General features: G+C 37.3%; 3 protein-coding genes and 1 long non-coding RNA gene across 4 annotated transcripts in view; 2 read left to right on the top strand and 2 right to left on the bottom strand.

Moving 5' to 3' along the window:
* Window positions 1–4,408, bottom strand: part of HMMR (hyaluronan mediated motility receptor) — a gene marked incomplete at its 3' end in the record, with an annotated part of 44,117 nt that extends 39,709 nt beyond the window's left edge. Inside the window, exons 1-3 of the mRNA XM_079918613.1 lie at window positions 4,311–4,408; window positions 751–849; window positions 216–298 (exon numbers count right to left, since the gene is read on the bottom strand). Coding sequence (XP_079774739.1) covers window positions 216–298; window positions 751–849; window positions 4,311–4,356 — 228 coding nt within the window. The 5' untranslated portion in view covers window positions 4,357–4,408. The remainder of the gene's footprint in view (window positions 1–215; window positions 299–750; window positions 850–4,310) is intronic.
* Window positions 4,409–4,880: 472 nt separating this feature from the next.
* On the top strand, window positions 4,881–10,847 carry NUDCD2 (NudC domain containing 2). Its single transcript, XM_079917992.1, has 4 exons — window positions 4,881–5,212; window positions 7,753–7,801; window positions 8,018–8,169; window positions 10,345–10,847. Exons 1-4 carry the CDS (start codon window positions 5,024–5,026, stop codon window positions 10,426–10,428), a joined length of 474 nt encoding a protein of 157 aa, XP_079774118.1. The 5' UTR covers window positions 4,881–5,023; the 3' UTR covers window positions 10,429–10,847.
* A 5,564-nt stretch (window positions 10,848–16,411) lies between these two features.
* On the bottom strand, window positions 16,412–23,266 carry CCNG1 (cyclin G1). Its single transcript, XM_079918595.1, has 7 exons — window positions 23,043–23,266; window positions 21,703–21,966; window positions 19,832–20,085; window positions 19,177–19,255; window positions 18,998–19,096; window positions 18,577–18,771; window positions 16,412–17,704 (listed from the first exon to the last, which is right to left on the bottom strand). Exons 2-6 carry the CDS (start codon window positions 21,964–21,966, stop codon window positions 18,580–18,582), a joined length of 888 nt encoding a protein of 295 aa, XP_079774721.1. The 5' UTR covers window positions 23,043–23,266; the 3' UTR covers window positions 16,412–17,704; window positions 18,577–18,579.
* A 184-nt stretch (window positions 23,267–23,450) lies between these two features.
* Window positions 23,451–26,793, top strand: part of LOC307185041 — a 299,877-nt gene continuing 296,534 nt past the window's right edge. Inside the window, exon 1 of the long non-coding RNA XR_013827861.1 lies at window positions 23,451–23,571. This is a non-coding gene — a long non-coding RNA (uncharacterized lncRNA). The remainder of the gene's footprint in view (window positions 23,572–26,793) is intronic.

The raw sequence follows: 26,793 nt of genomic DNA, 5'->3' as shown, positions 1-26,793 counted from the left end.
TTGAACTAAGGGCACATTTAAACACAATATATTTAGTAATGACACAGGCAGGTATGTAAAGCTTGCTGGAGTTCCAATGATAATGTTTTACTAATTTACAGATTTACCAATAACCTTAATTTATACACTTAACCCATTCTAGTCAAATACAGTACCTTTCAGAAATATTTTCATATTACAGTTTATAAACCAGCTAGAATATAAGAGCTCCTTACCTTTAATCCCGAAGTCTTAACTTTTCTTGCTGAAGCAGGCAAGGTAGTATCTTTGTCAACATTAAGATTTTGTTGAGATTCTGCTATAAAACAAATTGTACAGATCATGGTTTGTGCTTACATATTTGAACCACAGACAAAACACAATTCCCAAATTTCTTATAGCAATATAAAGTTATTCTTTTCTTGATTGTACATTTTCAAATAATTAGTTGCACAATATTTTTTACACATCTCTTTCCTAATTTTCCTAATATTCTTTCTAATATTCTCCAACAGAGAGTTAAAGTAACCGAAAAGGAAAACTACATATCTATGGCATCTTGCTTAATTTTCCTGGTTATACAACAGTGTAATGATGAAAGTGTTATTCTGAAGTTGACCCTTTTGTAAATCTATCAATTAAGAAAAATTAAATATAGGTGTAGCTTCACATTTTTAGAAATACTACAGCATCTTTAAATTTAAATACTGTTTTCTTAACTTCAAAATTTACAAGATCATATAACCATTATTTTATTTTGGGATCAATTACCTTTTTGTGTTTTAAACCTTTGTGACTTCCGAAAGGATACTGGTCCTTTTAATACTTCTGAAGTTTTAACATCATAAGCACCTGGAGATGGTGCACATCCTAGAGGAAACATAAAATATTAAAATCTCATCTAATGTGACTTATGATCTTAAGTTAAAAGCATGTCTTACAAATATTATATGATATTTATATGTGGAATCTAAAAATTAATACAAATGAATCTATATGCAAAGCAGACACAGACTCACAGACATGGGAAACAAACTTATGGATACCAAAGGGGAGCAAGGGGGGAGGGACAAATTAAGTGTATGGGATTAACACATACAAACTACTACACATAAAACAGATAAGCAACAAGGATCTCCTGTGTAGCACAGGGAATTATATTCAATGTCTTATAATAACCTATAATAGAAAATAATCTGAAAAAAATATAATTGAATCACTTTGCTGTACACCTGAAACTAACACAATATTTTAAATCAATTATACTTCAGTTAAAAAAAAGTCATAGTAAAGTAATATAAATGTAAAAATACTATTAATAAATTGCTTCTTTTTCTAATTAAAAAAATGATATAAATGAACTTATTTACAAAACAGAAACAGACTCACAGATTTCGAAAACAAAGTTATGGTTACCAAAAGGGCAATATGGGGAGGAGGGATAAATTAGGAGCTTGGGATTAACATATACACACATACATATCTATATAAAATAGATAACCAACAAGACCTACTGTATAGCACATGGAACTCTGCTCAATATTCTGTAATAACCTATATGGGAAAAGAATCTAAAAAAGAATGAATATATGTGTATGTATAACTGAATCACTATGCTGTACACCTGAAACTAACACAACACTGTAAATCAACTATACTCCAATAAAATTTTTTTTAAAAGTTTCCTTTATTTTCAAATGTAAAAATAGCACCCATTTGATATTAGGCTTCTCTGTGAAGAATAATAAATATCATTATCTTCCCAAATGACCTTTACTTCAATTGGGTCAAAGGAACACAGACAACCGAGCAAAACAACAGACAGTTTTGGGATGAAAATTGTGTCAGAACAAGCAATACAGCTTTGTTATTAAGGACTGAATATAAGAAATAAAATATTTGGAATCAACTCTACTCAGAGAGATTCACTGAGGAAACCATCAGCAGATTTTAGAAATGAAGCTACTAAAAATGTCTAGCCCTCAAGATTTAGCTTGGAATAAAAATTTAGTGACGATCTATCTCTGTCTAGTATCAATACACCAGAAAATTTATAAAGCCATGTTATGCAAAGTACAAACTACTATGCTAGATTATATTTCTATGTTTCAGCAATTTATACTGTATAACCTCATGTAACTGGAGTCCCAAATCGAAGGCATTTCAGAGGGTTTATGCAAAGCTGACTTGAGATCCGGCTCTTGCTTACTTTAGATCTCAGCCTGGAGGTCGCCTCTTCCAGTTTTCTCCAAATCCTCAAATCAAGCTAGAAACCTTCATTCCACAGCAGCCTACGCATATTGTTACTATCATAGAACTTCTTGCAGTTTTGTAATGGGTTATAATAATGTACTTATCCATCTCCCACCTTAGACAAAACTGCTTGAAGTTAAGGACAGTCTCAATCATGTCCCTTTCCTCAGTATTTAGCTCAGGGTTGAGTTTGGCAGTGTGGCAAAGAAAACAGAAAGTTACTTGGGATGTGGGATTGGGAATAGAGTTTTGTACAGTAATCAGCTAGATCGATGTTCAAATCCAGCTTTGCCTGCCAATCAATAGATAATACCATATGCCAGGTACTTTGCAGTCATAGGGAGAAGATGATAAATAAGAACATTATACTCTCTCCTTTTCCAGTCTAGCTTTAAGACCCCTGGAAAGTTACTTCTATTTGAGACTGATTCTTCATTCACAAAACAGTAGCTACCTCATACTTTGGTTGTTAGGATTTCTGGAGTAATACGAGAAATCACTACAGTCACACACACACACACACACACACACAGCATCAAATAGATGGTAACTTATTACTCTTGAAACTGTGAGCCTGAAATTTTGTGTAATTGGCAAAAGCAGTTTAATCTATTATAAAGCAAGCAAACAAACAAATCTCCTTAAAAGACACACTGCTGACAGAACTTAGAGTAGGTTCTTTGAATGTCTGGAAAATTATATGGTTCTTGAGTCTTCTAATTAAAAAATATGCTTGTGCTGATCCATTTGCCCCCTTGGCCTTCCTTTGTGAGCAGAGGTCTTTTCCATTTGCATTTTATCTAATAGAAATTAAGGTGTAATGAGTGACTGTTAAAAGTGTACATTATAAAGGATAAATCATGAGCTTTGATATTAAGCTGTCACTTACAGGCTGCTCAGTACAGTTACAAAACCCCTTAGTGTCCTTAGCTGTAAAATGAGGACAATATCAGTACCTGCCTCACCTGGCTGTTGGCAAGAATAAACCAGATCTAGTAGGGAAGACCTTAGCATAGTCCCTGCATCCAGTTAGTAGCCACTAAATGATGAATGCCTTACCAACCACACGGAAGGCTTCATGGTTATTGTGCTTTTGCACCGCAGTGGTTAGGAGCACAGGATGGGTTCGTGGAGGCCTGGTTTCAAGCCCCAGTTCTGACAGTTTGGATTGTGTAACATTTAGCAAATAGTCTCCATCTCTTTATCAATAAAATAATGAACAATAGGGATTTGGGGGAATTAAAATAGAATAATCTATGTAAAGACTTAGTGTGGTGCCTGGGGTACTGTCAAAATTAGCTCCCATTACTTCATCTATAGTGTTTTCACTAAGTGCTACTGCCGTAATTTTACACCCATAAACTGCCTTTACCAATCTTCCTTCTTTTACGCCTGAATGGGATATCCAAAAGAAATCCACAAGTTCAAACCAAAAGCAATAGTAAATAAATAAATATATATATATATATATATATATTTTTGTGTGTGTGTGTGTGTGTGTGTGTGTGTGTGTGTGTGTGTGTTACGCGGGCCTCTCACTGCTGTGGCCTCTCCCGTTGCGGAGCACAGGCTCCGGACGCGCAGGCTCAGCGGCCATGGCTCACGGGGCCCAGCCGCTCCGCGGCATGTGGGATCCTCCCGGACCGGGGCACGAACCCGTGTCCCCTGCATCGGCAGGCGGACTCCCAACCACTGCGCCACCAGGGAAGCCCAAATATATATTTTTAACAGTGAGGCCTTCGGACTTGACCAACAAACAGCTATCAATGCTTCCTAATTCCTATTCCCTTCCCTCTGCTTTAGTTTCTCCACAGCACTGTTTATTGGCTGCATTCTCCAATTGAATGTAAGCTTCATGGAGCAGGGATTTTGCTTCGCTCGCTGTTGTAACCTTATCATTCTGAATAGTGCTTGGCATGTAGTAAAACCTTAGCATGTGTTTCAAGAAAATGAATCAATTAAGTGAGCCCCATCCCAGCCCTAAAAATCGCCTTCTATTTGCCTCTGATGAAGGGAATCAAGAGGGGCAAGGGGCGTGAGAGCATCTTCTGTCCCCCAGATCCTTTCCCCGTACGCACCAGAAGGGTCATTGAATCGTTTCAGGGGCGCCTTAGAAAAGGACATGCTGACGACCCGCCGCACAAAACCGAAGGTTTCTAGGGTGCTCCTCGGCAACTTCCTGCGGCTTGTTAGGCCCTATTCGCTTCAAATTCAAATCTCCCCGCTTATTCCCCTCCCACCCAACTTTAACCAATCGGAAAGCCAAAGCCTTGGACACACCAATCCAGGACGGGAACATCCATAGAGCATGCGTACTCGGTTCTAGCAGCGTCCAATTAGGTGATCTGTTTAGGCTACCATCCAATAGGAGACTATTACTGTCTCCTCTCGCCCCGCGCCCTCCCCACGGGCCCAACCCCTGCTGGCGTTACTCAATTTTAACTAAGCACCAGCAGCATTTGCGCAAGCGCAGTTCACATCAAAGAATTTTCAGTCGCTTTTGACGTCATGTTGGCGGCAGTGTAATGAATTCTGACTTTACTGGTTCCAGCTGTCTCCCGTCGTTCCTTGGAGGTAAACTTTTCCGGATTTCAGTTCGTTAAACCTGGGTTCTGCCAGCGTCCTAAATGGCCTCTGAAAGGGAAAAACGAACACTAGCGGAGACTTCAGGTTACATTCCTGCGCATGTGCAGTGACCCGAGCGGAGAAGCCGGGGCGTGGCTCGAACGCGGATATTCCGTGCGTGCGCTCAGATCGCTCGGTGCTACCGCGGCCGAGAGGCGACTGGAGTATGTCAGCCCCGTTTGAGGAGCGCAGTGGGGTGGTTCCGTGCGCAACACCGTGGGGCCAGTGGTACCAGACCTTGGAGGAGGTGTTCATTGAAGTTCAGGTGCCGCCAGGCACTCGCGCCCAGGATATTCAGTGCGGCCTGCAGAGCCGGCATGTGGCGCTGGCCGTGGGGGGCCGCGAGATACTCAAGGTAGCGGCAGGTTGGGGCTTGTGCTCAGTTTCTTCCCGGCCCCCTCAAATCTCTGAGTGCTAGAGTTCATAGTTTCCTTGGAAAGACTGGTCTGCGGAGACCCCACCCTCAGGGCCAGTCCTGAGTTGAGGTGGGAATTTGAGTACGCCACTTTTCCGGGCTTTGTTTCTAAGCCAAATGAAGCTGTTTCTTTTGTTCCTCTGCGGGTCTTCAGCTGAGAACTGCTTAACTAGATCGTTGAAGGAACAAATACTTATGGTACCTATACTTTCCTCTAGGCACTGATCTCGGTGCTAGTAGGACAGCGGTGAACGAGCCAGGTAATGTTCCCGCACTCAAGAGAGGTTATGCTCTTGTAGGGAGTCATAATTAAACTAATAAATATTTAGGCAGTTATAGGAAAATAAAGATGAAAATAAAGGATAAAGATGTCAGGACGAGGATTCGAAGGTGATGTCAGGTGATTTATTTTCTCATCTGAAATTAGAAAAATTCTCATTTGTGGAGTGGTTAAGCAGTGTCAAGAGGTTGTGAAGAAAATAATATCCCTTTTATTCTCATCAGTACCCTTTGGATCTGGTACCGATTATTTCCTTGTTAAAATTTATAGTTAAATTCAGTTAAGTTGAAGTTAGATTTCTTTCTCAGATTAGATGCCCAAGATATTTGATGGCAGTGTTGTGTAATGGTCAAGGGATACTACTTGGTAAGATGCCTGGCTTTGTCATTTTTCCAGTTGTGTAACCTTGGGCAAGAGATTATTCATTGTTTAAGCCTTCATCCACAAAGTGGAGTAATTATAGTACCTTTCTCAGGATTGTTTTCAGCATAGCATGGTGAGTGAAGAGCTTGGAGTAAGTAGTGACTGGTATGTAATAAGCTCACACTACGTGTTAGTTATTATTATTTTATAGGAAAGTGTTTTGAGTGCCTCAGAGAAAAGGAAGATTCATGTGAAAGACATTGATTTATGTCAGCTTGGATCTTGATGACCTTTCTGAATAATTGTGCAATTTTGTGGGGTTTACTGAACGGTGATTTAATATTACACTTCAAATTTACTTTAGTAAATTTAGTTAATTTGCAGTAGCTTAGGGAATTTAGCAATAACTCTTAACTCTAGGATTTTAGCCAAGTAGGATTTTTTTCCACTGGTATTGACATGAAAAGAATGTGTTTTCTTTTTTTAATGTGACATTTTAATTTCATTTCCTACAACAAATCAAAATGGATTTTAGCAGATGCATTCTCTTTTAAACTTATATTTTGGTTAGTTCTTTCTTAAAACGAGTTTCTGAAAAGTCAGTGACAACTCATCTGACCTCAGATGTACAGTATGTGCTTTAAATTTTTTTTAATGCTACATTGCCCTACAAAGAGATTGAACCACTTTTATTTTTTTATTTATTTTATTTTTCTTAACATCTTTATTCCAGTATAATTGCTTTACAATGGTGTGTTAGTTTCTGCTTTATAACAAAGTGAATCAGCTACACATATACATATATCCCCATATCTCCTCCCTCTTGCGGCCCCATCCCACCCTCCTTATCCCACCCCTCTCGGTGGTCACAAAGCACAGAGCTGATCTCCCTGTGCTGTACGGCTGCTTCCCACTAGCTGTCTATTTTACATTTGGTAGTTTATATATGTCCATGCCACTCTCTCACTTCGTCCCAGCTTACCCTTCCCCCTCCCCGTGTCCTCAGGTCCATTCTCTACGTCTGTACCTTTATTCCTGTCCTGCCCCTAGATTCCTCGGAACCTTTTTTTTTTTTTAAGATTCCATATATATGTGTTAGCATACGGTATTTGTTTTTCTTTTTCTGCCTTACTTCACTCTGTATGACAGACTCTAGGTCCGTCCACTTCACTACAAGTAACTCAATTTTGTTTCTTTTTATGGCTGAGTAATATTCCATTGTATATATGTGCCACATCTTCTTTATCCATTCGTCAATGGACACTTAGGTTGCTTCCATATCCTGGCTATTGTATATAGAGCTGCAGTGAACACTGTGGTACATGACTCTTTTTGAATTACAGTTTTCTCAGGGTATATGCCCAGTAGTGGGACTGCTGGGTTGTATGGTAGTTCTGTTTTTAGTTTTTTAAAAGTTTGTTTTAAAAGACATCATTTCTTCTTAATATCCACAGGAGAGCTCTTCTTGTAGTTTATTATAGTTGCTAAAGTTAAAGCATTTCACATATTAACTTCACATTTGGCCAATCAGTGATCAGTAGTATTTCTTCATCCTCTAAAAATTAAGGAGCCCTGATCTTTCTGTAGAGAGCCCTGTGTTCTTTGTCGTAGTATATATTCCGTAGCGTAAACTAGGTTCTTCACTCGCTAGGAGGGAACTTAGGGTTGAGCACCTATCAGTGTGTTGAAATGGTATAAAATTTGATCTCCCTACTCTAAACAATTTAAGTAATTATATGTGGATTAGATGGGAAGTAAGGTAAGTCTTAAATCATGAAAACTTTATGAAAATGAATGGAATTTCTTTATTTTTAGTACTCATATGTTTATTTTTCAGGGCAAACTCTTTGATTCTACAATAGCTGATGAGGGAACATGGACTCTGGGTAAGGGTAATCTACTATATTTCTTAGAATCTTTTTAAAAATTAATTTTGTCTTGGAAATTAGTATGTTTATCCCTGCTGTAGATTTGCAGCTTTGGAAGATATAGTAAAAGAAATGTATTGAAAACAATTGTATGTCAAGATTCCCTAATGATTTTTGAAAATACAAATTAATGATTAACTCTGATTTCTTTGTGATTTTTGTTTGTTTGTTTAGAGGATCGAAAAATGGTCCGTATTGTTCTTACAAAGACAAAGAGAGATGCGGCAAATTGTTGGACTTCTCTGCTAGAATCTGGATATGCAGCTGATCCTTGGGTGCAAGACCAAATGCAAAGAAAACTTACATTAGAGAGATTCCAGAAAGAAGTAAGTCAGATGAATGTATGAATATGTGTAGTTAAACATCTTAAACTCATAGAATAATTATTATTTGAAATTAAAACTCAAATGTGGTTTTAAAAAATTACTAAAATTCTTCAAAGAAATTTTTTAAGTTAAATGGTTAGAAAAATGACTGGCCTTTCTATATATGGATTTGCATGCCTCAACTAAGAAGTCCTCATGCCACAACTAAGAGCCTGCATGCTGCAACTAAACATGCCGCAACAAAGATGCCAGTGCTGCAACTAAGACCCAGTGCAGCCAAAAAACAAAAAAGTCTTCAGTCTCTTTCCCTACTAATACATACAGATAAAATTCATTACTTTTAACTGCTTTAGAGCGTTCCCTAGTTTGAGTGTATCGTTATTATTTAGCTGTTCCCTCTTTGATGAGATTTAGATTTCTCTGTTTGTGTCTATTTCAAACAGTTTGTACTTTCATCTCTGAAAATATTCAAATTTTCCTTTAAGATAGATATATGGGAGAATTATTACTGGATCAAACCACTGTTAAAGTTTTGATGGATAATTTCATCTATATGATAGTGTTTCCCAAACGTATGTCTCTGGCCTGGACTTTTCTCCTGAATGTTGGACTTGCATATCCAGCTGCCTATTTAACATCTTCACTTTTCTGTCTAATAGACATGTCAAACTCAACATGTCCAATGTGAACTCCCTAATATCCCTCCCGCATTTGTCCTACCTATGGCCTTCTCATCTCACGTGATGGAAACTGGTTCAGATCAAAAAAATCTGGGGAATCATCCTCCATTCCTCTCTCTCTCACACCCTCTCCAATTGTCAGGAAACCTTACTGGCATGGCCTTCTAGATATATTCAGGATTTGACCACCAAGTCTACTACCACTCTCACCTGGACCACCTCTAACGTCTTGCCTGACCTTTTAATTGTTCTCTTTACCTCTACCCTTGCCAAGCTACCGTCTTCTGAAAATAGCAGTTAGAGCAGTCCTTTTAAAATGCATGTCAGATTATATGACTTCTCAGAACTCTTTCACTCAAGTAGAAGACAAAGTCTTTTATAAGGCCCTAATTGGTCTGGTCCTCCATGGTGTCTCTGACCTCCTCTCCTACTACTGCCCCCCTCATTTCATTCTGCTCTAGCCATACTGGCCTTTTTGCTCTTCATTAAACATGCCTGGCCTTTTGACTGCAATGGTCTTCTCCCAAAGCTTAGCTAATTGCTTTACTGTTTTCAAGTCATTTCTCAATGAAGCATACTTGATCATTCTATTTAAATACTCTAATCTCCTCATTTTCCTTACTTGCCCTACTTTTCTTCTTTCTTTTTTTATCCTATACTATAGCACTTACAAACTTTTAACACACTAGATCATGGGGTTGGCAGACTATGGTCACTGGTCAAATCCAGCCCACTGCCTGTTTTTGAAGCAAAGTTTTACTGGAACACAGCTATGCTTATTTGTTTGTGTATTGTCTTTCATATAGCCACAGCAGAATTAAGTAGTTATGACAGAGACTATATGACCTTCAAAGCCTAAAGTATCTACTACCTGGCTCTTTACAGAAAAGCTTGCTGACCCCTGCTCTAGGTAATTTAGGGTTTATTATTTGTCTCCTCCTGTTAGAATGTAATCTCCACCAGAACATGGATCTTTGTCTATTTTGTTCATTCTTAAATTCCACATGCCTCTCGTGGTGTCTTCTGAACAGTAGGAAATCAATAGATGTTTGTTGAATAAATGAAATGCCTCTAAAAATACTGAAGGCTGAGGTAGTACTTACTCCATGAGATTGTCGTGAGGACTGAGTATTTTAAAATATATATAGCTCTTAGAACCCTGCCTGGCATGTAATAAGCTCTCAAAAAATGCTGGTTATTAAAAATCTGTTGATACACTGATGGTAAAGTATATGTTTGCCCATACACTTGTCAACATTGTAATATGCATATTGATCTTCTAAATATTTGTAAATATGAAAGTTGGGAAAGTACCTCATAGTTTTATGTTCCACTTTGGTGATTACAGTGAGGTTTGATATCTTTTCACATGTTTATTGTCCATTTAGATTTCCTTTTTTGTCAATTGCTGGTTTATATCTTTTTACCATTTTCCTTTTGGGTTACTTATATTTTTCCTTATAAGTTTTATAATTGTTTTTTCCATATTTTTCAGAATCCTGGTTTTGACTTCAGTGGAGCAGAAATCTCAGGAAACTACAGTAAAGGTGGACCAGATTTCTCCAATCTTGAGAAATAACTGCCATCTTCTTGCTGCATTTTGTGGATCCTAGCAGATTTGCCAGCTTAATAAAACGAACAGATGATGTGGTGGAAGAAAAATGGGAATGTCTGCAGTTAACAAATTGCAAAATATATTTAAATATGGTTCTAAAAATTGCATTCAAATATGAGTTACATAGGAAACATCTTAAATACTGTAGGAACTATTCTGTTGATATACGGTAACTTTTTTTTTGGACTTGTTTTTGCTCAGCATGAAGTTTTATATGCTGCATTTTACTAATTTCATATTTAACCTGTATTTTTAATACAAAAATCTTTAGGGTATAGATCATGTGAAATGACAGGGTACCATCAGGGAAAATTAAGTTTTTCTTTCAATAAGTGTGATGCAGGAATAATGTTCAATAAACTTTTCTAAATAGGAATTGTGTACCCCTTTGTCTAAGTGTACCAGTTCATACAAGGAAAATGTATTACTGGAAAAAAATTTTCAGAAAGGAGAAAACAATCCACAGATATATTCTAAGTTAATTTTAAGAGTTACTGAAAATTTCTGAATTCCTTGAGAGATGCCTTTAAGTCAAGAAATTGAAAAATAGTTTAAAACCTATCAATAAGAATAGATTAGTGCAAAAGAGAATTGGTGAAGTGAATATGGTTATTGGGTGAATCCTTTGTTAGTGACAAATACAAATTATAGTCAATGGTTATAAGTCAGTGACATCATTTTGATCTCCAGTGATCCAGACATATAGGTAAGAATTGTCTTGAAGTTTTACTTCATCCTTTTTATGTCCTTTCTAATTTTAAATATTTTAAAGAGTCTTAAATGTATTGAAAAGTTACAAGTAAAGAACACAGAATTGTTTTCTCCCTGACTCTTCAGGTTTGTGTGTAAGTTGATAACTTGATTCCCCATCACCTCTGAGTACCTAAGTGTGTATTTCCTTCGAAGGACATGCTGCTACATAGCTACAATACAATCATTAAAATCAGGGAAGTAGCATTGACACATTATGACCACCTAATCCTTGGACCTTCATTCCATTCAAGTTTACTTATTATCCCAGTAATGTTCTTTATAGCAAAAGGGTCCAGTCACAATCATGCCTTGCCTTTATTTTATTTTTTTTGCCGTGCCACATGGCTTGTGGGATCTTAGTTCCCTGATCAGGGATTGAACTTGGGCCGCCGTCAGTGAAAATGTGCTAGGTCCTAACCACTGGACTGCTAGGGAATTCCCCATGCCTTGCCTTTAATATCAGGGTCTTTAGTCTGCTTCAAACTGGAACAAGTCTTCATTTTAACCTTGACTTTTACAGCCTTGGCTCTTTTGAAGATTACAGACTAGTTTTGAACACCTCTGTCATTGTGAATCTTGTTTGATATTTCTTCATGATTAGAATCAGGTTATGAATCTTTGACAGGACTGTTGCAGGAGTGTTGCTGTGTTCTTTCTGTATCCTAAGTTATTGGTTTCAATTTGTCCTTTTTCTGATAGTGTTTACTGTTGGCCTGCCATATGTGTGGGTTTCAAATTCTCAGATTCAACCAACCAAGGATAGAAAATAGTAAAAAAAAAAAAAAAAAGTCCAGAAACTTCCAAAAAGCGAAACTTGAATTTGCCTTGCAACAGGCAACTAGTTACATGGCACTTATGTTGTTTACAACTATTTACATAGTATTAGGTATTATAAGTAATCTAGAGATGATTTAAAGTATTGTGGGATGGATGTGGTAGGTTATATGCAAATACTATGTCATATTATTGAGCATCTGGATTTTGGTGTCCGAGGGGGATGCTGGAACAAATACCCTGTGGATACTGAGGGACAACTGTACTTAGATCACTGATTAAGTGGTGTCTGTCAGTCTTCTCCACTATAAAGCTATTCTTTTCATGTTTATGGTTAGGTATTTTGTGTGATGTAGTTTCAAAAGTACCACCTTGTTTCTCATCAAACTTTAAATTTATCTATATATACTCATGATTTCCACTTTATTCATTGGGTTAAAAATCTATTATTCCCATTACTTTGATCCTCAAAATTTTTTCTGGATTCGGCCAGTGGAAGGTCATTGTAGGTGGCTTCTATGCCCTTTTGACATGTCCCCATGATTATTTAAGCAACTTCTTATTCTCTGGCATAAGATATACCAGACTTATTATTGCTTTCCCTACCCTAGCACAAGAATCAGCCATTTTTCCCAGGAGCCCTGGTTCTCTAGTGAAGAATGGTATTTAGAAGCCAGGTTCTATGTGTTAGTGAGTAGTTGCTGTTGGTGTGTGTCTATTATGCATACATTTACATCTAGATTTTTATATTTATGTATATATTGAAAACCATGAGTTCACACTTAAACTTTCATTTCTGATCCCATGGGGTTCATTTTTGCTCTCTCCCTTTGTACAGAACTCCTTTCAACAGTGAGATACCTGATCCCTATTATCCTTAATATAGTTGGTTCACTATTCTAGGTCATCTTCCCATGCGAATACCTTTCTCACTGCTCAGGCTCCAAAACCCTATGCCAAGCAGAGATAACCCGCCTCACCTACTTGGATCCTAATGCCCCACTCTGGGCCGCTGCAGCCCAACCACACCCTTCGGCAAGATACCTATGATGTTCATTTTACCCAATAACTTTAGGAGTGAGTTGTTGGGGAAGAGGCGTTTTTCCTTGAATTGGCTTATCTATGTGACATTAAAATTTTTTAATATTTTGAATAAATATACAGTAAAATCAACTTTGTTTGTAGTTCTGTGAATTTTAACTTATGCAAAGATATGTGTAAAACCTCCAAAATCAGGAAATTGACTGGTTCAGTCAGCCCAAAACTCCTTCATGCTTTCTCTTTATAGTTACACCCTACTCCTAGCCTCAAACCCTGGAGCCCACTGATTTAGTCTCTGCCTCAATATTTTTTTTTCAAGATCTTCATTTAAATAGAATCATATATAATCTTTTAAAAACACAGCTTTGAGATAATTCACATACCATACATTTTACTCATTTAAAGTGTATAATTCAGTGGTTTTTAGGATAGTCACATTAAGTTCAACCATCACCATCGTCAACTTTAATTTTCATCATCACCTCAGAAAAAAACCCCACCAAATCCATACTTTTTAACTATCACCCCACCCAACCACGCACAGACACCCAACCCCCTGAAGCAACCAATAATTTACGTTCCATCACGTAGATTTCTCTGTTCTGGATATTTCATGTACCTGGAATCATAGTGTGGTCTTTTGTTTCTGGTTTCTTTGACTTAGCATAATGTTTTAGAAGTTCATCCACGTTCTAGTATGTGTCAGTGCTTCATTCTTTTTGGCTGGCTAAATAATGCTCCATTTATGACTACCACATATTTATCCATTTGCCAGTTGATGGACACCTGGGAAGTTTCCACCTTTTGGCTACTGTGAATAATTCTGCTATAAACATTCAAGTACAAATTTTTGTGTGCATCTGTATTTTAATTTCTTACCTAAGAGTGGAATTTCAAGTTTTATGGAAACTAATTATTTGAGGAACTGCTAGCTTGTTTTGCAAAGTGGCTACACCATTTTACATTCCCATCAGCAGTATATGAGAGTTCCAGTTTCTCCACATCTTTGCTAACATGTGTTATGTGACTTTTGGATCCTAGCTATCCTGGTGAATATGGAATTGTATCACATTGTGGTTTTGATTTACATTTCTCTGATTGCTAATTATGTTGAGCATCTTTTCTTGTACTTATTGACCATTTGTGTATCTTCCTTGGAGAAATGTCTATTCAGATCCTTTGCCCATTTTTTAATGGGTTATCTGCCTTTTTATTATTGAGACGTGAGAGTTCTTTATATATTCTGCACAAAAGTCCTTTATCAGATATGTGATTTGCATATATTTTCTCCTTTTATATATGTTTTTTCACTTTCTTGATGGTGACTTTTGAAGCATGAATGTTAATTTTGATGAAGTTTAATTCATCATACTTTTGGTGTCACGTCTAAGAATTTTGTAATCCCAGGTTATGAGGACTTTTTTCCAATGTTTTCTTCTAAAGTTTTATCATTTTATCTTTTACATTTAGATCTGTGACCTATTTTATTTTTTGTAAGAGCTGTGAAATATAGGTTGTTTATTTTTTTGCATATGGATGTCTAGTTTCAAAATCATTTGTTGGAAAGGGTATTCATTCTCCATTAAATTGTTTTTGCACTTTTCTCAAAAATCAATTGCTATTTATATGGGTCTGTTTTTGGTCTCAGTATTCTGTTCCATTGATCTGTGTGTCTTTCCCTTCACCAATACCACACTGCCTTGACAATTGTAGCTTTAAAGCAAGTCTTAAAATTGGGTAGCGTGATACCTTCAACTTATTTCTTCAGAATTGTTTTGACTGTGTTTTCTTTGCCTTTCTGTGTGAAGTTTAGAATCAGCTAGTCTGTATAACAAAAAGTCCTGTTGGAGTTTCCACTGGAATAGCATGTCTTCTGATCCATGAACATGGGGCATCTTCATTTAGCACCTCTTTGATATAGATCATCAGCATTTATGGTTTTCAGCTTATAGAACCTGTACCTCTGTTGTTAGATTTATTCCTAAGTGTTCATTTTCTGGAGCTGTTGTAAATGATTTTTTATTTGGTGTTGGTACTTTTCAGTCCTTCTATGTCCTTGCTGATTTTCTAGTAGTTCTATACATTACTGAGTGGAGTGTTTAAGTCTCCAACTGTAATTGAAGGTTTGTTCATTTCTCCTTTCACTGCTGTTTTTACTTCTTGTATTTTTAAGCTCTGATGTTAGGTGCATACATATTTAAGATTGTCATGTCTTGGTGAATTGATTCTTTTATCATTTTTTAATATCCCTCTTTATTCCTGGTAATTTTGATACAATTCCACGAGTCCATTTAATCTATATTGGGAAGTAATGTGCAGAGAGGTTAAGAGCATAGCCTCCGAGTCAGAATTGCCTGGATTTGAATCACACATCCAAGTACAGGTGTATGACCTTGGGCTCATCACTTACCTGTTCCTTGGTTCTGGTTCATTTGTAAATTGGGATAATCTCATTCAATTTATAGGATTAAGGATTACATGAGATGATTCATCTGAAACATCTGACTATAGTACCTGACAGTAAAAACTATCATTGTTAACCACAAATGTTAGATCAGAAATGTCTAGTTTTTAGAAAGTATGTCACATAATTAGAAATACATAGAAGGTTCAGGTCCCTTTTTAAAAACAGCACTTCTGAAAAGAGGGATTATTAAATATATCTAACCTGAGTCAAATACCAAAGGAACCTTTTTTTTTTTTTGTGGTGCACAGGCTCTGGACGCGCAGGCTCAGTGGCCATGGCTTACAGGCCTAGCCGCTCTGCGGCATGTGGGATCTTCCGGGACTGGGGCACGAACCCGTGTCCCCTGCATTGGCAGGCGGACTCTCAACCACTGCGCCACCGGGGAAGCCCAGGAACCTTCTTTTATAAAAGTTTTTCTTTCACCAGTAATTCCATATACTGTCTACTTTGTATCTTGTTAGTTTAAACATGAACAGTTCAAAGTCATCTATTGTTTCAGTTCCAATAATAATAATTAACAAGTGATCTTAGCAGATTAACTACGACCTGCTGGAATACTGTTTAATTAGATAATAGGGTTGCACAGAACTTCAGGTGGGCTGAATCTGAGGGTGAATTTGTATTATGGATAGCCATAGTAGTGATGAATCTAAATAATAAAAGCGACCAATAGTGTATAAACACTTACTTTTTAATGCATATTAAGCATATTTAATTGTCATCATCTTGTGTCTATCTTTAAAAAACCATTAGAAAGGAAAGTGTCAATTAGGTAATAGCCATACTCTTATACGAAATTTTGTTTCTCCTACCATGCATTTACTTTAGTGCTAAATTTAAATATAGTGAGTGAAGACAGCTTTTTACTGTGGTTCTATTATCACAGTGCCAAAATAGTTAATTAAATTAGAAGAGAAACAAATAGAAAACCACCCAGCAAAGGAATGCATTTCAGTAACTTTATTGAAAGGTATATCCCTTAGTACCAAAACATAATGGTAGTTGGTTAGGTTACCTCTGCCAACTCAAAATTAACACTGATGTATTCAAAATATTGAAATTTATCAGTCTTTTGGGAAAACTGGAAAGTTATCCATAAAACATGGTTTACAAAAGTATAAGATACACTGTGGTTCTTTGGTTTATTTTCCAATGCATATCTCCCCATAACATGATGTCAAACTTGGGTATAGCCATCCTGGATGGATTCAGGCTACACATTACATTAACTGACACTTTAACACAGTAGATCTCCTTAGGTTCACTGAAATCCTGAACACTACCTCAGCAACCTTATAATTATGAAGATGCCTACTTACCTTTCTTAATACTTTCCTTTGGCACAGTAGGGGCAATTAATGAAAGTATATTCTCTCCCTTTTAAGCAAAACTCTAAATTAGAAGCAATGGCAGTTTCATAAAAACAGTGCTTAGTAAAAACTTCTGGAGTGTTAAATCAAAGTTTTCAGAGTGACGTTAATTTGAGTTACTACTACAGTAAAAACTAATTTTCTTGATGGGACTAGACTGAGGCAGTAAATTTTGTATAAAACTTTTTAAATCATGGATATGAACATCACCTGTTTTCTAGAAAAATATTAAAGATAACTTAATATGCTGAAATTAATAGGTCTGTAGTTTTGCTTTATATAAAATGCCCTCAAATTTAAATGTGACTCCCATGTAGCAATAAAGTCCACATCTCTGGATTACATATTACTTGCATTATGGGTGCCAAGAAACCATTTTCACTGCCTAGAATACTGACCCTTATTATGCCTTAAAAGTGCATTTGTGAAGTGGTGGTTTTGATGTAAACCTCATATTTAAATTTAAAGTTTAAATTTAAATTAAGTAGGTTACCGTTTTTAACACCACCTAAATACAATATATTGACCCAATACAGAAAGTTGGATCAGTGTTAGAAATGAAGATTCACAGTTTACCTTCCCAGGCTTGTCATTAGCATTTCACATTTATGCTGTTAGCTTTGATTTGTATGCTTCACAGGTGAATTCAAATGTGAGTAATTCCACTATAGGGTAATGTTAATTAGGCAGTTTTCCCAAATCTGAGAACACCAATGTTAATCTACTCGTGATATTTTGAGGCTTCACAGCTTAAATCCGTTATAACATTATGGAATCCACAGCTCAGGATTGTGGAGAAAGGCTTCAGAAGAGTTATTTGTTGGCTGTAAGAATCCTAATAAACAAAAAAATCAAGTTATCAGAAGTCTGCCAATCCTAATAAACAAAAAAAATCAAGTTATCAGAAATCTACCACAAATATTACTACCTGTGAAAATATCTAAGACTAACAATCACGTCTTATGTAGATGTGTTCTATGTTAATATTTAGTTTTGAGTAGGAAGAAAGAAATCACCAACATGAATTAAACTTAGATGGCAAGAATGTATATCATATATTTGTGAGGAGGCTTACATTTTTTATGCATGTAAGTACTTTCCAGTGTTCAACTACTATAGCAATGATACACATACAGTTGAGATGTATAATGATACACTATACAGTTGAGACATCCTGGCAGTTTCTAGACACTCAATGTAGAGACCACCTGCCGCAACTTACTTTTTAAGTACAATACCCAAGTTCATACTGATTTTGCTAATAAGCTAACAGTCTCAAATTAGTTCAATGTATGGTTCAAACTTTTGGTCCTGCTCCCTCACTCAGGCTCGTGTAACTTTAAATGAGCCAAAGCCTAAGTCTACATACAGCAAAATGATGTGAAATTGAAAAAAGAAAATACTGTTTTAGTGCTACTTTTAAAGTTCAGGTTATTAACGATGCTGCTTTTTAAGCTGAAAATTTAATGAAATGGCTAACATGTATATGAAAGGTTAAGAGAATTCCTTACTCTTAGGGTGTTGTACCTTGAATGTAGTAAATGTCCTCAAATACAAGCTGACTAGATGAGAGAAGTCATTTTCCCCTCTGCTAGTCCAACTCCATTTTTTTTAAAATAATGCAGATTTAAATTCTTGAATTGCAGAAGAAAATTATAGCATTAGAAAAGTCTCTCTACATGGAGAAAAACTATGAACCAAATTTACCAATTAAGGGACCATTTCAGGAATTGTTGGGAGGTGGGTTATTCTGTAGTAACTATGCTTCAGTTGCCGTGCAGTACGCCCAGAAACAATCCATTTCAACTTCTGAACATTTGGTTTGGAACACTTGTTTGATGAATATTCAGTTAAACACTTGGATACGAGCTCTTGCCAGAAAGTCAAATCTCTGCCATTGATCTGTGAATAAATTAAAAAAATATATTCTTTAAAATAAAAGTCCTACAGTATTTAATTATAGTAATAATTGCAATCTTATTAACACGTGTGTTTCCTCGTCAAAAAAATTTGAGGATAAGCTACTTAAGTGTCAAATAAACACAGGACATCTCATTTTACTTTAGGAACAAGTGGTTTAGTTGCTTTTACAGCTGTCAACAGGATTTAGGCTATGACCTTGACATACCTTGGAATGTTTCTGAAGACATTCTACTCCTTCTGTTAACTCTACACACCTCTGTGCCTGGATCTCCAAGGCAATGATAGACAATGCCAACACAGATGGCTAAAAGAGATAAATTTTAAAGTAAATGTTGAATATAAAAGTAGGTATATAAATAGGTTTAATCTTTATAAAATATTTACCTTTGCTTTAGAAAATATGATCCTGCAGTAGCATGCCTTAAGTTGAGCTTCTAGTCTTTCAAAATTAAGGCTATTCCTCCTTTAAAAAGAAAATGAAATTAATTTTATATAGATAATTTTACATCAAGTCAAAAGAAATTTTTAGAAAAATAAGTCAATTTTAAAGTGAACTTTATGCACACTTATCATAGAAAGTGAATTATTCGAAGAATTTCCCTTCCTTCAGAAACATTAACTTCTTAAGGATACCATATATGAATTTTAACTGATTTGGGCCAAAAAAAAAGTATCATGCTACAACTCCCAAGGTTTCTTTTCATTTTAATAAATCTATTTTTGAATCTGAAGTTCCTTTTTCCATACATCTGTGTTAGATGCTTACCTACTAGGTTCTATAACTTAACTTGTCTATAAATGGAAAACGTAATTTAAAAAAAAGTTGAAATGTCCATCTTTAGAATTCACAGACTTCAAGAAGCTACTTTTGACTAAAAGTCTTCTCACTTCTGCTGGAGGGTGAAGTGAAACTCAAGGAGCTTAGCTGTCACTTTACTTATTTTGACTGGAATTCTCCCAGGATATTGATTTTATTTAACATCTGGACAACATCATTCTGATTTCCAAATCTGCTTTGTTAAAAACAAACATCACATACCTTTCATATGGCAAGTTCTCTTGAAGGAGTGCATAATAGAGTTGTAGAAACTGAAAGGCAGTAGTAGCTTTGACTTTCCAACACACCTTCTCCAACACAATCTTTTCCATTCTCATCAAGTCTGAAACTGTGAACCTATACTGGCTTATTCGGATCAAGTCAGTTGCCAATGGGACATTCCTTTCCTCTTCTATTGATTTTACAGCCAAATAGAAGCAGCTCAGTCCAACACACCCAAGGTGCTTGGGTTGTACCTAAAAAGACAGTAAGTCCATGTCTTTACCTTATTTCAGTTAAAAAAACATAAAGGATAATCTAGAACTCAACCTATCACTTCGAAAATGTATCTTTGAGGTATATTTCTCAGCTGTGAAGGACTTAACAAGATCCACTGATACCTCAACTGTAGCCTCTTAACCATATGTACCCACTTGGAACCAATTTTTGAGCAAACAGACTAAGTTTCAGTGTAATGTGTGGCTTCAGCACATAACAATTCGTACTTCTTTTGGTTTGTTTAAATCAGTGCAGAACGATAAGCAATAAGCTACTAGGTCAAAGGCTTACATGAGGACTGAAATACCTTACAGCTTATGCACAAAATTTCTTTCCAGAATGTTGTGTTTTTCCAGGCTGTTTTCTTTGTAGTAACACATGTAAAATGTTTTTAAATACTACAGCACATACTGTTTACTCTGCCTGTAAAGCTCTATTCACTACCAGTATTTTAAATTTATTCATCATTTTCTGAATGTCTACAAAATTTGTCACAGTCAAAATTCTGTCCACTTTAAGTTCCGCTTAACGGAAACTTTATGAAGCCTTTACCAGTATTTGTGCTCTCCTCTTCTTAGAACCCCTTCAGCAATACATTTATGCCTCTTTTGAGGTATAATGTAATTATTTTTCTTATTATTCCTTATACTATATAATAGTTATCAATGCAAACATTATTGCCACTAAGATTATAATACACTTAAGGGATAGATGTATTTCATCTATGTAACATTTATAGTCAAAGGTAGTGCCTGCACATGGTGTCTAAAGAGTTGTTTAATTAGGCTACTGAAAAAGTTTCTTGAACCATTCAATACACATTGAGTTCCTCCCATATATGATGCATTCTGTTAGGTACTGAGGACTAAAAGATGAGCTGCATTTTAACCGCCACGTTATTTCATTATCTACCGATGACCACTGGCACACAGAGAAGTCAGATGTATTTGTAACAATTAAGCTCTGAAAGTTACACAGATGTCCTGCTTATCCAATACAGGGAAATAACTATATATAAATGCTCCTTCAGAAGATACTCTCTATTATATGCAAACTTAGGCTGGAAATGACAAGCATAAGCACGACTTGGGTAAATTTAAGGCTAAAACAATTAGAACTTTATTCTATATGAATAGAGATCAAGAAATATACTCTATGACCAGACGGTTGACAGCATCAACAAAAAGGGAAAAAAAAAAAGAAATATAGTCTAATTCTTAACCCCCAATCTAGCATTCGGCCTCTAACACATTTCTTAAAATTTAAAAACAACAGTAAATAAATGAAAACACCCAACCTATCAAAAAAGACTTTCAAAAACAACAGCCAACTCTCCTACTGGGAGACTCTGCAATTAATTATTTGATATTAGACTACTTTTCAATGTCAGAAAGTAAGTTGAATAAATGATGCATCACTCTTAATTAAAAGGAAGGATTTCATCAGTGCTGTAGTACACAGAATTACCATAATGTTTTGGCTACTTGCTGAAAACAAAAAAAGTTATGAATACCAGCCCAAAGCTAGCAATACCACCTCCAAAACACATTGAACAAAACCACGAAATACTCAGGGTAATGTAGCTTTAGACGTACCTTCATTTTAGACAGGAATCTGTCCAGTAAATTCACAGCTAGAGAAAATGTCTCCGTGTCAAAGCCAAAGAACTGAGTTAGACTAAGGAGATCTTTTACTTCAAAGTCCCTCAGTCTTGCAGTCATTCTAAGGCCATTATCGTGTGCAGATTCAATTAGTCTCAAGCCGCAGACCTTTGGCTGACATCTCAACTCCTGTTCCAACAGGGCATTCAGCTGGTGTAGCAGTTTCTGAGAGTCAGTTGTTGTCAGTACCTCTATCATCTATATATAGAACAAAGCCCAGAAAGGAATGAAAGAACAGCCCTTCCTGCCTTGTGTTGTGCCAGGTGCATTATAACACAAGTCTCCCCTCCCTCAATGCTATTAGTGAATCTAAGTCACTGCAAAATGCCATCTGTAATTCTCCACCTCCCCAACCAGTTGGTCACATCCTAAATTGTGAGTTCCTAGAGGGCAGTAGCCATGGCTTTTTAAAGAAAAAAAATGCAAATCTTCATGCCCAAACTTTGAAATTAGATGGTAGCATGTATTCTGCCATTTATTAACAATGTGAACTCTTCAAGTTAGTAAATTTTTCTTAGTCCTCAATTCCTAGTCCGTAAAGTGGGTATAAGGTTATTACCTATTTCACAGACACTTGTGAGGAATGAATGAGATCATCTAGGTACACAGGTACTTAGCACATACAGTAGGTGCCTAATAAACACTGGGCAATATTAATGAGCTTACTTCTAGTCTGTAAAACGAGGCATATCTGCCTCTTTGAATGGCTGTGAAGATTAACCAAGATGATTCAACTAAAGAGTTTAGCATAGTGCTTGGCACTCACTGCTCAGTAACTGTTAACTTTTATTGATGTTAGGAAAGGAAGCTTAAAGGCAGTTATGGGTGCACGCAGTGGGGGCGGAAGGCTAATCCAGCCTGCAAGAGGAATCTGGGAGTTTCATTAATTTAAGACAATACTGAACATCTACTATGTGCCTGCTGCGGGCACGGGCTAAGCCCTGGACACACGGACGGTCCCTCCTCGCAACAATCGAAAGACAGGGAGGCAGAAAGAATCCTTAGGGTTGCGCGACGGAAAGGGTGGGCAGATGGAGAACCGCAAACTTCAAGGGTCCAACTCTTTGGCCCCTGGGCTGGGATCGGGCCCATAAGACACTAAGACATCTCAGGAGGTCGCATCTGGCCCCGCCCCTCCATGCTCGTACTAGCCTGAACTTGTTGCTCGGGGAGAGTTAACCGAGGAAAACGGCTCGAGACCTACCCCTCACTCCGCGCCCCCCAACCTTGTTCCCTACCCGCACTCCGAGGTCAACCCCGAAATCCGAGCTCACCTTGATCGCGATTGCAGCTCCTCAGCGGTAACCACCCTCCCCGGGCCTGCTCTCACCTCACCCCAAGATATTAGAACCGAGAGGCCTATGAGGCGAGTGGGCTCGCGGGCAAGACGGGAGAGGCCCGGGGAGGGGGAGCCGTCTTGGGTGGAGGTCTCTACAGCGCCGCCGAGACGACACTGCCCTCCTTGGGGTCTGCTCGGAGCCGAAGGGGCCGCGTCTGGCCTCCTGAGTAATATATTGGAGGGCGGGGTTTTCTCGCTGCGGTGGGAGGGGCACATGGGAGGCATTTTCGCCGCTGATTGGTGTAAGTCTTATGATAGATGGCTCCTGCTGTCCAAAGAGGGCTGGGCCGTAGAGGGAAGAAGTCCGGCCAATCAGCACACGCTTTTCACTATCCCGGAGTCAAATTCTCCGCCCCTTGAGACCACGCCCCCTACCTCTAACTGTCTCTCATTGGAGGATTTCCCCGAGTGTCTTCAATGAAGAGGAGGGGGAGCTGAACGCTGCGCGCACCAACCCAGGCCCGGTAAGGCCTCTGCTGGCGGGCGGATTGGCCAGAATATCGTTCCAGAATGTACTGGGAGTTTTCGTTCCGTTCGGTTTAGTAGAGTGCTTTTGCTCTCTCTAAAAATACAGTGTCTGATTCCACACACACAAAAAAAAAAAGGCCTGGTTTTTCACTGCAGTTGGAGAGGTGGTGGATATTCTATGGTGTGGTTTATTAAATCTCCAGAAGTTTCTCCGTGTGAGCTTTGGAAATCACTTGTTCCTTGCCTTGTTTTGCTTTTTTGTATAATTTATCAAAGGGTGGAGTTGGGCTACGTACATTCTTGGTCTCCTACCAATTTCCTGAATTTGATTTTTGAACAAATTAGAAAAGTTGGTAGTTCTTCATCGGCTTAAAATGAAAGGTGTGTGGTTGACTCAAGAGGAATAAGTAGACAAAAATAATTGTAGTGCTTATGAATCTGAGTTCACAGATCCGTGTGTGAAGCAATATTAGTCTTTTTACTTGCTGTCCATGAACTTAATCTCTGATTGTGAGCCTTTGCCTGGTAAGTGGAAAAATAGTTAGCTTGAAGCCTTCCTGGACTCACTCCTTCCCTCTTTCTTTCCCTATTGTCACAAATGGGAAGGGTCTACATTAAAAGGGCCTGAGGATTGGTGAACAAGGAATTTGTTATCATTTCTGGTGGACTGTACTTTGATGTCTCTGTTCTCATGGTCTCTTCCTGGTTAGTGGCTACCTGGGCTTTGAAAAAATTAAAATCTGAAAGATTTGCTGGCATGTTTGCTGTTTGCCCTGCCGGGTGCTTCCCTGAGGCAATGACACAGAACCAAGACCTGAAATGGGAGCAGAGTTGTGGAAAGAAAGGGGAAGGGAAAACCTGAGAGAAAAAGTTAATGCCCTAAAATATTACCTTAGCCACATCACTAGGTCAGTTTGTCAAACCTCTGTGTTTCAAATGGGGAAGAGGCCTTGGTCATCCTTGAAAAAGAACTCACGTAGTGAATATAAATGGGCAATTAAAAACATTTAAAAAGTTCTTTTTACAATAATGTGTGAGTTTACAAATGTAAATGTTTCTCCTTTAGTAACAAAGGAACAAAATTAGTAACAAAATTAGGAATCTAGGTATGTACACATGCACTCTTTCACTACTTGTTGAACACGTAATATGTGTCAGTGGAGGACAATATACTGGTTCTTGTGCTTGTGGATTGTGTAGTTTTGTGGACAATATAAACTGATTTATTTTCAAGTCACAGGCTACTAACTAGGTACATGACTTTTAGCAAGTTTTTAATCGCATTGAGTTTCCATTTTCTTTTATTAAAAAATAGGAAGTAAAAATACCTTATTCACAGGGTTATTGAGAGGATTAAATAATGCAAAGTACCTAAAGAGGTAGGCATTGTGCCCAGAGCACAGTAAGTACTTGATAAATGGTAGCCTTTATTATTAAATTACTAACATTTCTTTTGAAATGTATTGCTTAACATACATTTAATTCTGTTTATTGTCAGAGTTAGTCTTCTAGAATGGGAGTATTGGAGTTGTTTACTTAACACTAATGAAAGTATCTAAATTGTGTGTATTCATTTCTTTTTTTTTAAAGATTTATTTATTTATTTATTTATTTTTGACTGCGTTGGGTCTTAGTTGCGGCATGTGGGATCTGCGTTGGGGCATGCGGGATTTTTCGTTGCGGTGCATGGGCTCTTCGTTGTGGCGCCCGGGCTTCTCTCTAGTTGTGGTGTGTGGGCTTTCTCTCTGTAGTTGAGGCATGCGAGCTCAGTAGTTGTGGCACACAGGCTTAGTTGCCCCATGGCATGTGGGATCTTAGTTCCCTGACCAGGGATCGAACCCACGTCACCTGCATTGTAAGGTGGATTCTTTACCACTGGACCACCAGGGAAGTCCCATGTGTATTAATTTCTATGCCTTTTTTATACTTAAAATTTTCACATGCAGCTTTAGGTAATATATCATTGTTTATGTAATAAAAATGCTTTCTCTTACGTTAGGATCTTATTACTTTTTATTAAAATCTGAAATTACCTGCATGAAAAAAATTGTTTCTATAGCACTGAAGAAACATTGATTCAATACAAATCAGATCAAATGGACATTTTTTACCTTTTCTCCTTCCCCTCACCTCCACTGTCAATTTTATTGCATAATATTAGAATACAGACTATCATTTAAATAATTTTTAAGTCCTAATTAGCAAAATGTGCAAATGTAAGACTCAATTATGTACCGTTGTAAAAGAAAAAAAATGAGCCTTTTGTTAATTGTGATTTATTTTTAAAGACTTACAGATTTAGTAATGAGTCTATCAGGAATCTTTCAAAGGACTGACTTCCAGGGTATTTTCTAGGCTCAGTGATATATTCAGCTGCCATCTTCACACCTTCTTCTTAATCAGCAGTTAAGTGAAGCAAGTACTGAAGCTCAGAATAATGGCCTCAAGGCTGGGCAAGAATCCAAGGCAGTTAACAGGAGGATTTAATCATATTCTCTACACTGCAGATTATAGAAGTGCCTTGAGCAGCAAAAATTGTAACAAGCAGGTATAACAGTGGTGGCTTGTCAAATGCTGCCCTGACCAGGGAAATTCCTCGTTGGTTCTGTTTCCATCCTAGAGACTGGAGGAGTCTTTGCACCTCACCCTCTGTTGAGGCTCCCTGACAAATGTCCAGAACTTTTTTTTTTTGGAAAGAATACCATTTATATATATATATATATATGTATGTATATATAAAATAAACACCTCTCTTTATTTATTTATTTAGGCTGCACCAGGTCTTCGCTGTGGCATCTTTTTTTTTTTTTTATTTTAACGTCCAGAACTTTTGAATGTGGGCTTGTCCAACTGTGATGAGGACTGAAAAAGTGAGGATCCAAAGATCTCAGCTCAGTCTCTTCCGCTCTACTTCCTGATCCTTCCTGGAGCTAATTATGCCCCCTTCCACTTCTCCAACTATTCTCTAGTGCATCTGCTCTGTCTTAGAAGAGAACTTGCTTGGCTGTGGCTTTTTGGAGTCTTCATTAGCCCCTGGGATAGCAGAGAAATTGTGTATAGTTTGGGTGGTGATGGGGAGGCAGGGAAAAGGATACGTAGAAAACAGATTAGTAATGTCAGGTATATCTTGCCTTTCAGAGATTCTAGCTATCTCTGATAAAGTAACCCTTTCCAATTAATTGAGGTGTTACTATATTCAGTGGAAAAATAAACTTTGT

This window comes from Stenella coeruleoalba (genome assembly GCF_951394435.1).
Source record: "Stenella coeruleoalba genome assembly, chromosome: 3".
Lineage (NCBI taxonomy): Eukaryota > Metazoa > Chordata > Mammalia > Artiodactyla > Delphinidae > Stenella > Stenella coeruleoalba.
Note: the sequence above shows the minus strand (reverse complement) of the source record. Positions and strands in the feature narration are given on the sequence as shown.